Source organism: Phyllostomus hastatus, unplaced genomic scaffold (assembly GCF_019186645.2).
Source record: "Phyllostomus hastatus isolate PE091 unplaced genomic scaffold, TTU_PhHast_1.1 phas_scaffold_142, whole genome shotgun sequence".
NCBI classification, from domain to species: Eukaryota; Metazoa; Chordata; class Mammalia; order Chiroptera; family Phyllostomidae; genus Phyllostomus; species Phyllostomus hastatus.
Genome location: NW_025334010.1, coordinates 375,842 through 386,954, shown reverse-complemented (window position 1 = coordinate 386,954; position 11,113 = coordinate 375,842). Strand labels below are relative to the sequence as shown.

The window sequence follows — 11,113 nt, the reverse complement described above, 5'->3', positions numbered from 1 at the left end:
TCCCTTTTCATGCTTATGATCTCCTTGTTTAAGTTCTCACTGAGGTCATTCATTCTTCCCCTTAAGGTCCTTGAGCATTCTTATAACCATTGTTTTGAACTCCGGTTGCTTCCATTACATTTCATTCTTTTTCCAGAAAATTTTCTTGCTCTTTCATTTGGGAAATGTTTCTTTGCCTCCCCATTTTTTCCTTTTTGTGTTTGTCTCTCTGTATTAGGTAGACCTGCTATGACTCCTAAACTTGTTATGGTGCTTTTATGTGATAGGTGTCTTATGGGGCTCAGTGGCATAATCTTACATCACCTGAGCTGCGTGCTCTGGGAATGTCTCTTGTGTGGGTTATGTGTGCCTTCATGCTGTAGTTGACTCTTGAATGCTTTTGGCTTCTTTGTGGGTGGGTTAACCCTTGTGCTGGTGGAATATAAGGACAGACCTCAATCACAGTGTATGAGCTGCTGTGCAGGGGCTGTACCTCAAGGTGGAATTGTTCCAAGCAGGGTCTGGTTTCTACCAGAACCCTCCTTTGGATATGCCACTTGGGTTGAACTCTGGTGTGGTCTGAAGCTCACCAGTGGTTGTTTTGGTTCTGGGTTTTTTGGGGCAGGGTTCCAGTACAGGTTGATGTCAAATATTGCTTGTAACTGGCCTTCGCCTCTGTGTCTGGAGCTACCATGCAATTCACTGTTTGTGGCTGCCTCTATGGAACTTGGGTGTGCATGGGAGGGGCAAAACTGTATACAAGGGTCAGCTTCCTCCAGCTTTAAGCCAGGGGCAGATCAACAGGAGGTCCAAGGCACACTGAGGTCCACCTCTACCTGTTGGCCACTCTGCTATCCTGTGAGGTTGCCTGGTCTTCTTTGAGAGTCTTCCAAAGAAAGACTGTAGAGTGAGCCCCGGCTGGTCGTAGCACACAGACCCTTCTACAAGGTGCCAGTTTGATAGGATGGGGTAAAGGGGACTTCTCCTAGGGGGCAGCACAGTCAGGCATTCATTGGGGTAAACAGCCCCTACTTTAGAGCCATGTCACTCAGTCTCTGCCAGAGTCTCCGACCCTAGTTCCCTCAGGAGGAGTGAACCTTAGGTTCAGGATGAGTGCAGTGAGCAGCTTCTTTGTAGGAGCAAGCTCAGCAGGGCTGAGCCCCAGCAGTTGGAAGGACAGGTCAAATGTATCTCTTGTTCAGGGGGTGGTGATGGCTGTGCTTGCCAGAGGTGAGGATAAAACTGGCCACCCCCTGTGCTGTAACTGTACAGCCCAATGCCCATTTGAGTCCGGGACATGAGCCTTCCAGGGGGATGTAGTCCAATGATTCCAGCTCTGTGTAAATGTCCCATAGTTGCTTTATCCACTCACCTACTGATGGACACTTGAGCTGCTTCCGTATCTTGGAGATTGTAAATAATGCTGCAATGTATATAGAGGTGCTTATGTTCTTTCAAATTAGTGTTTTGGGTTCCTTTGGGTATATTGCCAGAAGTGGGATCTCTGGGTCAAAAGGCAGATCCATTTTTAATGTTCTGAGGTATCTCCATACCTCTTACCACAGTGGCTACACCAGTCTGCATTCCCACCAGCAGTGCAAAAAGAGTTCCCCTTTCTTCATATCCTGACCAGCACTTGTTGTTTTGTTGATTTATTGATGATACCCATTCTAACAGGTGTGAAGTGATAGATCATTGTGGTTTTAATTTGCATTTATTTTTTGATTAGTGATGGTGAGCATCTTTTCATGTCTCTTGGCCATCTCTATGTCCTTTTTGGAGAAGTGTCTACTCAAATCCTTTGAACACTTTTTAATTGGGTTGTTGTTTTTTTTTTTTTTTGGTGTTGCATTTTGTAAGTTCTTTATAAATTTTGGGTATTAACCCTTTATCAGATGTATCAGCAGATATGTTCTCCCGTTCTGTGGGTTGTCTTTTTATTTTGTTGATGTTATCCTTTTCTGTGCAAAAACTTTTTAGTTTGGTGTAGTGCCATTTGTTTATTTTTTCTTTTGTTTCCCTTGCCTGGGTAACATATCTGATAAAATATTGCTACAAACTATGTCTGAGATTTGGCTGCCTATATTTTCTTCTACAGTTTTTATGGTTTCGGGTCTAACATTTAAGCCTTTAATCCATTTTGAATTTATTCTTGTGTGTGGTGTAAGAAGGTGGTATAGTTTTATTTTTCTGCATATATCTGTTCAATTTTCCAACCACCATTTATTGAATAAACTATCTTTAGCTCATTGTATGTGTTTAGTTCGTCTGTCAAATATTAATTGACTATAAAGTTGTGGGTTTGTTTCTGTGCTCTCTATTCTGTTTCATAGATGTATGTGTCTGCTTTTTATGCCAGTGCCATGCTGTTTTGATTACTATGGCCTTATAGTATAGTTTCATATTAGGTAGCACAAGTCCTTCAACTTTGTTCTTCTTTTTTAGGATCACTGTTGCTATGTGGGGCCTTTTGTGGTTCCACATAAATGTTTAAAATATTTGTTCTAGCTCTCTGAAATATATCATTGGAATCTTGATAGAAATTGCATTGAATCTATAGATTGCTTTGGGTAGTATGGACATTTTAATGATGTTGATTCTTCCTATCCATGAACATGGTATGTGCTTCCACTTATTTGTCTCTTTTCAATTTCTTTCTTCAGTGTCTTATAATTTTCCGAGTATTGGTCTATTACATCCTTGGTTATATTTATGCCTAGGTATTTTTTCTTTTTGATGCAATTTTAATTTGTTTTTTAAAATTTCCCTTTCTGTTAGTTTGTTATTGGCATATGAAAATGCAACTGATTTCTAGATATGAATTTTGTATACTGCTACTTTGCTGAATTCATTTATGAGTCCTAGTAGTTTCTTGGTGGAATCTTTGGAATTCTGTATGTACAGTATCATGGCATTATATGATGGAATACTACTCAGCTATAAAGAAGAAGAAAGTTTTACCCTTTGCAATGGTATGGATAGACCTGGAGAACATTATGCTAAGTGAAATGGGCCAGTTAGAGAAAGACAAATACCATATAATTCTACTCATATGTGGAATCTAATGAACAAACTGAACAAATAAGCAAAATAGTGACAGACTCACAGACAGAGAGCAGGCTGACAGCTAAGGTGGGGGAGGGTAAGGAATGGAGGGATTGAGCAAAAGGGAAAAAGGACTCGTGGACATGGACAACAATGTTGGGGGACAGGGTATAAGAGCCCTAAATGGTAATGGGAAAAATACAAATAAAAATCAGTAGGAGAAAAACAGAGAAAGATCTACCTATAAAACAACAACAACAACAAAGATCCCAGCTCTGGGCAGCACTCCAATCCCCCTGCAGGACTGAGCTCAGCAGGGTGGGGCCACCGGGAATAGGAAGTACAGGCCAAGAGAGTCACCAGGTGGAGGGGGTGGGCAGAGGGTGTGCATGAATGAAGTGGGGAATAATAACCCCCTTTCCAAAATTGCCCAGCTCAGTGACCATCTGAGTTTCCACCAGGAGCTTCTCCAGAAAGACCGTGCACCAAAGGTCCCTGTTGGATGCAGCCGGCAGACCTTTGTGTAGGATCCTCGCTTGGCAGGGTGGTGGTGTTGCCAGTAGTTGCAGGACTGGAGCAGTGTACTCCCCAGGCTGGTGCTGTAGGAATAGGAGTGCCCCATCCTAGGAAGATGGCATCTGAGGGCAACATGAGACAGGGAGGGACTCAGCACAGGGACCTCAGTGTGTGACCCTCCAGATCTCTCCTGGGGCCACACCATCCAGGTCTTCTCTGTGTGACTCCTGTGTGCTCTGGGTCATCTTCCCTCTACCCAGCTGAGTGTCTGAGAGCAAGATGCTGCGCACTGACCCTTTAAAAGAGCACCTGGGTTTCTAGCAGACTCCTGCCTCTTCCAGGCAGAGTCCCCGCTGATTCTCACAGCCAGGTGCTACGTGGGCTCCTCTTCCTGGCTCTGATTCTCCGGATTGGGGGATACTGGTGTGGGGTTGGGACCCCCATGCTCCTCAAGGGGGATATTTGTAGGCGAGATATTCCTCTGGATTCTCAACTGCTGCACATGGGTGCAGACTTCCGTAAGTCTTTGGTTATAAAACTTCTGTTCAGCCAGCCTTCTGTTGGTTATTCTGTTGATTGCTCTGAAATTTAGCTTTAAATCTGGTTGGTACCTGGAGGAGGTGAGTATAGCTTCCACCTACTCCGCAGCCATCTTGGAGTCCTCTTCCCTTTTATTTTTTCTGTTTGTCCTTATGCTGTTTTCAGAAACCGCACTAGAGAATGGTGAGAGGCGGTGCACATAGCTGTGGCGAGTGCCTGCTGAGGGGTCCGGTATAGATGTCTGTCTTTATTTTTAGAAAAACACCACTTAACTGACCACTGATTGATGAAAACCTCTCATTTTCAGCCCAACAATCAGCTTTCACCAAATTAAGATTTCTGGAAATTTTCTATGAAACCAGTAAGAAAAGGAAATTAGGAGCTGCCATCGTTTAATCAATTTGAGGGGCTGATACACTTTCCCATGGGGTCACATGGTGAAGTTAGCAGGTGAGAAAGACACTGGCGTGAAACAAAAACAAGATAAACCTGTTATCCATGGAGTGCACGTTCCAGTTCAAAATCTTCTTTAAGAGATTTCCTGTAGAAAATCAATTTGGGGCAATTTTTATGACCTCAAAGTAAGATTTGGGCAATATAAGATCGAACTTTTGAAACAGAAATCTTTGTATAATAATAAAATATTATGTGTAAGTTTTTTATTTTAAACGTTAGACCAAATGAATGCATTTGTTTTTCCTTTCTTCTGAGACTCAGTTGAGAACAAAAAAATCCCAGGATAATGAAGAGAGAAGTGGGGATGGCCGAGGGCAGACAGTGCCGTCATCCCACTTCTTGGATGTGAACCACCACTTACAGCACAGTTTGCAGGAAGTGGAGAAGGGGACCCTCAGAATGTGTGCGTGCTGGGCCTTGGGAATGTGGTGCCTGGCCAGCTTACCGAAAGTCCTGAGGGACCTGGATGTAGGTTCCCGCCTTTGGGTAGTGGAAGTGAGGCATGGTGCAAAACTACCTGCATCGCTGAAATCCTTTCTGCCAGGCAGCTGCTTTAGGGACCTCTCCCGACCCTTTCCCCACCACTGCACACAGAACCGTCAGCAGCCCCCATTTTGGTAATGCTTTTTGAGAGAAATCAAACACGTTGCCCAGAAAGAGAACACGACTTCTAGTGTGGGTGTGTGCGCACAGATTAAATTCTTTCTTATTATGTCGTTTTACATGTATGGAATAATGTCAGGCTCCTCACTCGTGTCCCCAAAAGGAAAGCCAGTCGACAGAAGCCAGTCCTGATGAAGGATGGCCCCATTACAAAGCCAAGCTCCCGAACAGCCTTTCCAAAGCAGGAGAGTGTCCTACTGGGGAGCACTACTCACGAAAAACGGTCTTTCGTTTTCCTTCATGAGTTAGTAACCAAGCATGAGCAGAAACAAGAGCAACCCAAAAGAGAAAGACCAAGAAAAACATTCAGAATAAGTGCCCCTGAAGAAATCACAAGAAATTCAAACTTGTATCCCTAGAGAAGGCAGAGAAGATATTGCATCCATAAAATTAGAAAAGTGTGCTATTGACAAAGAAACTAAGAAACAAATAAGAAACAATAAGAAGCTTTTAGAAATTAAAAAATATGATTAAAAATTACATTCAGTTTATATATGATTTCAGTGAAAATAAGATGAAATCAAACTAATTTCTCTGAATGCAGAGCCACTATCAATGATGAAGAAGTTAGTAGAGAAGATAAGAGACAGATATTTTATTCAGTAGGTCTACAATCTGACCGAAGGGGATTTCAGGGTGTAAGATTAGAGAAAATGGAGAGGAAGACATAACTTTTTAAAAAGAGAAGAAAATATCTCAGTGCCGAGGAAAGACAAGGTCCGTTCATGATAAGCCCTGCATCGATCTTACGCAAATGGAGCACTTGGTACTAGTTGGCAAGCCCTCCAACTGTACTCCTCACTGTAAGTAAGTATGGACAATGTCATTTAAAAAAGCCATATATGAGAATCTGAGTGGTGATGCTTTTAATAGGCAGCTTTTTGACAATCAGGTTATTCTGCACAAAAGTACAGCTTTCCAGCATTGTCAGAATAGAGTGACAAGCAGTTGGGACATGGGACATGGACTTCCCTAGTCATCTGTTACTCAGAGGGATGGGATCTCCTCGATGAGGAATCTGCTGTTTCCTGTAAATATTCTCTCACAGGTGGTTCACTGATGGCTTTGATGCTGCATTTTCTGCCGCCCGTGGCCAAGATTCAGTAGTCATTGACTTAACATTTTCGGCGCCTGAGAATGATGAGAGAGGAAAAGGCGTTTACAGAGTTCACCTGCCAGTTTTTTCAGCATCCCATGTGTTATTCAAAACCCATTGGTTAAGGTACAAGGAAGCATGCCATCATTTTGAATATCAAATACGTTTTTTTAAAAAACAACAAAATCCTCTGTGGGGATCAAATGACAAATAATGATGTGAGCCTGAACTCACACCTCAAACAGTCATGTTCCTTCCTGGAAGGCTTTCGTGGTATCCACAAAATGTCATATTACTTCTTGGCAGCCTTTAAGGATGGGAACGTGTTAGGAGCACTGGCTAGCACAGCTGAGTCTCTGGCCCAGCGAGGCCTGCCCCCGAGGTGCCCTTGTTTCCAGAATGTTCCATAGGCTGGTTATACAGTGGGGGAGGGCAGTTCACCCCTTTCCCTCTCAGCATGGTGGCCCTTCCCACTCCAAGTCCCGAGCAATGACTCAGCCTGAAGTCCAATGACTCAGCCTGAAGTCCCAGACCTGTGCTGAATAGATTCAAATGACCTGAAGCAACTCTTTCCTGGATTGAGAGTTTCAAGGTCTTCCTTGCGCTGTGCTCTTTTGCCTTGATTTCCTTGTAGAAGTTCAGAAGGTGAGACCCTTAAGGGTCTCTGCACTGTTTTGAAAAGAAAAGGAAGAAGTGGCTTGATTTCAAAAGAAATCTAACTTAATTCTTTGCAGATAGGAAGAGAAGGTGGAATAAATTTTATTTGCTGAATTTATCAGATTAAGTTCTGTAGATTGATAATTCAATGTCAGTTGCTATTTCTTTCTTTTTTAAAAAAAGATTTTATTTAATTATTTTTTACAGAGACGGGATGGGAGGGAGAAAGAGAGAGAGAGAAACATCAATGTGTGGTTGCCTCTCATGCACCCCTTACTGGGGACCTGGCTCCCAACCCAGGCATGTGCCCTGACTGGGAATCGAACTGTGGGCCCTTTGATTCTCCAGCCTGCGCTCAATCCACTGAGCTACACCGGCCAGGCTCAGTTGCTATTTCTGATGTGGTTCTTTTAAATAATGAATATGGCCATCTTGTATCAGTCATTTACCATGAACACACTATCTTAATTATTGTTCTGGACTCTCCTGTGAGATTAGCGTTATTATTTGCCTCATTTTTATAAATATTGCAATTCTATTTAATATTAATAAGTTGGAGAAAACTGAAGGAGGAATGTATTTAGGCAGAAACACTGAGAATCTGTCTTTGAATGTGCTACTTTTAAGATGCCTCTCACTGATATGTTTCAATATGTTTTTTTATATTCTAAAACATTTAAAAAAATTAATTTCAAAATTCTGCAGTCAGCTTCTTAATGCTCACATTCAAGGGCTACCAGATATTTGAGGCAAAGGTCAATCATGAAAGACAGAAAATGAAAACACCCCCAAAAATGGAACTTGGAGGAAGGAGACATATACAGGAGAAAAGTCCTTACAGCATCTCTATTTATTTTCTTCACAGAGGGCACTCCTTCTGTGGAAATGCTAGGAATAAAGGGAAAACTTGGTGGCTTTATAGGTTTGCTAATGGGAAGACGAAGGCATGTCCTCCCAGTGACTTCTGTCAGAGAATGTGTGGGCAGCTCCGTCAGTGGGAAATAAAGCAGGGAGAAGGGGGGCTGGAGGGCTAGTCCTTCTGGGTCGTGAATGAGTGACTTCTCCAGGGAAACACAGGGTAGAAGTACCCAGTGATGTTACTTATTCGAGGCTGCAGAGCACGAATCTGGGAACATAGGTTGATCCAGTTATAAAATGTTCTCCAGTAACAATAGGCTGTTTGGAGGTCAGTGTGGAGTGTTAAAAACAGTCGAGTTCATCCAGATGTGGGATTTTCCACATGCTTGGGTTGAAGAGGGAGGTGGCCAGGAAATTGGAGTATTTAAAAAATATTTGTAATTCACTTATATACAGTTATATTAGCAGAATTTCAAACATACCCTGGAATGGAGAGACGAAAGAATCCTCATGTACCTGAGACCTAGTTTGAAAGGAATCATGAACATATGACTGACCTAAACCTCTCTACTCTTCACGCCTTTGCCCCGTGCAAGATCGTTTTGAAGCACATCTCAGACATAGTCTCTCTCCATCTGTAGTTACCCAGAGTGTTTTGAAGGGTGTGGGTAACATGCTTAACCAGTAATCCAAACCGAATATGGAGAGAAGCGAAGAGAGTGACGGAGAATGCAGATCTGTCCCTGGACTCAGTGCCCCTGATCTTCCCACGGTAGCCCTGGAGTGAATGAATGAGACAGAAAACAGGAGACAGCGATAGGTTTAATTCATGGGTTCGGAGGTTTGCGTTTTTTATAAAAACATAGCAAGAGGGTCAGTCTACTTACACAGTCTTCTCCCTCAGGTCTTCCCTCCTTAGTACCTCGTTCTCTTTCTTATAAAAAACATCAATATAAACCCCATTGTAAAGTATGAAAATGTCAAATCACTGTATTGTACCCCTGAAACTAATATAACCAATATAAGGTTGCATATGAACTATACTTAAATAAAAATTTTTAAAAATTGAAATTAATGCATACATGTTCTGAATAGTTCCATCAATGCAGCAAAGTTGAAAAAAATGTAGTATAAGTGTTTAATTTCTCCCCCAGATAACCGGCCATATTCAGAAGTCCTCTGTTAATCATTTTTGGTACCTACTTCCAGAAACTTCATATATATACCTACACACACAAGAAACATAGGCATATTTCATAAAAGAACATAAATGGAGTATAAAATATCTCCTTGCTTTTTATACATTATAGTATATTGGAAATATTCTCATTTCAGGATATACGCATCTGCCTCACTTTAAAAATTCTTACACGATATTTTACTTTGGATAAATGAGTCTCCTCATTGATGAACAATGCCACAGCCAAGACCTTCTCACACATGTCTTCACACATGCTTATTGCAATATATGACCATACCTTATCTGTAGGAAAAATTCTTAGTACTTTTTAGGTTTAAGGGTATTTTATTACTGTTAATTTTGATAGATATGTGCATATTATTCAGGTTGTATTTTTTTTGAGAATGGAGACAAAATGCATTTCCTGCTGCTCTTAGAAGGCTTCCCGGATCCTCTGAATGTCTCCAGGGCAAGTGGATGGGGAAGGAGGGAGGGGGCCCGGAGCTCAGGCTGCAGCGCCTGCCTCTCTTTTGGTGGCTGTATCAACTTGGGCTATACATCAGAATCTCGCTGAGAACTTAGAAAATTGTCTGTGTTCTGATGCCAGAACTGTGGACTTAACTGATCTAGAATCAGATCTGGACATCGGAATTTCAAAAAATCCCCCCTAGAGATTCTAATTTGGAGCAGCTTCTAGCATCTCTGCTTTCTATAGAGCAAGGGAGGCGGAAATGGAAGGCTCAGGCAGAGGACATGTTGGGCATCACTAAGCTTGTGCCCATGAAGCAAAAGAGAGAAATGAAGATCACACTCCTCTACAAAAGCTGCGCCAGGTGAAAGGGTCAGATCAGGTTCGGGCGAGAAAAGACGGGGGAAGCCAGAGGTCTGGGTGACGGAGAGGCAGAGCTGGCCGGGCCAGGCGCTGTGATGCTCTCACGGTGTCGGTCACAGAGTTTACTTTTTTAGGTGGAGATCAACTCGAGACTGCAGCCGCCTCCAGGCTCTTCTCAGCCCAGGGTTGTCCAAAATCAGCAGCACCGAGTGGCCAGCTGGGTAGGCAGCCATGACGACTTTGCACAGACTATTCCAGGAGCTGCTGTCATCAAAGATGTTGGACATATAGAGAAAAGCAGCAACTGCGTTGACAGTGTAGAGAATGAGAAAGTAGCTGGTAGCTCTGATGGCCCTCACGTGGGCCTCCATGCTGGGGTCCCCGGAGCCTGTGGCGTTGCTTTCCATGCGTAGAGTGTGTCTCTTGAGAGAGAGGATGAGCAGGGTGGCTGTCAGGATGAACATGATGAGAGGGATGAAGATCCCCAGGTTATAGAGCAGAGCCAGGTTCACCATATTGGTCTCGGTGAAGTATTGTTTCTTAGTGGCGTTGGAGGAGGGGACAGGCACAGAACTGTTACAGTAAATGGTGTAGATGCCCTTGGAGAAGAGAATACTATAGCCCAAGGAGGTAAGCGCTGACAGCCGCAGAAGCCAGGGCATCAGCCCAGTGATTCTCCACTTCAGCTTGAGGAAGAGGGAGCAGGAGAAGTCAGCGGTCTTCACGAAGTAGAAGAAACTGAGCCAGGCAGAAATCCAGAGGCTATAATAGTTCAAGAACATGAAACTTACTCTGAATGTATCATAGACACTGTCTTCATTATAAAAATGTGGAGATGTTGAGCGGATGGTAATTTCTAGCATCATGAAGCCTTGGAGAACTAGCCTGGATATACCCAGGAAAACCAGGATCCTGCCAGTTGTGGAAACTGCCTTAATCTGAATCCATTCAGCTGCATGTACAGCCACAATGAACCCATTCGCAATGATACCAATGATGCACTCGATGCCTACAACTGTGAAAAGTAAGATGGTGTGCAAGGAGGACAACTCTTCTGGGGGACTGCACCTCTCAGTCATCCTGAGCTATTACTCCGCTCCGTCGTCTAAGAGAAAATGCCCCCCTAGCATTTGGTAGGCAGGTCCTGATAGCTCCCACTATTCATGTCACAGGAGGAAGCAGTTGATGTAGCATTTCCAAATTCACTCCATTTGTTTGTCTCAGAACTCTTGGTTCTAAATGTGGAAATGCAAATGATGGAGGGATTCGGTTTCTAATCCTCTCCCACACC

The 11,113-nt window shown here is 43.1% G+C and overlaps 1 protein-coding gene across 1 annotated transcript; it reads right to left on the bottom strand.

The window, feature by feature from the left end:
* Positions 1–9,944: 9,944 nt before the first annotated feature.
* Positions 9,945–10,901, bottom strand: TAS2R39 (taste 2 receptor member 39). Its single transcript, XM_045857567.1, has one exon. It carries the CDS (start codon positions 10,899–10,901, stop codon positions 9,945–9,947), a length of 957 nt encoding a protein of 318 aa, XP_045713523.1.
* Between the last annotated feature and the right edge of the window lie 212 nt (positions 10,902–11,113).

Excerpts from the sequence above, each read along its gene's own strand:
- TAS2R39 (XM_045857567.1), bottom strand. The coding sequence starts at position 10,901 with ATGACTGAGAGGTGCAGTCCCCCAGAAGAGTTGTCCTCCTTGCACACC.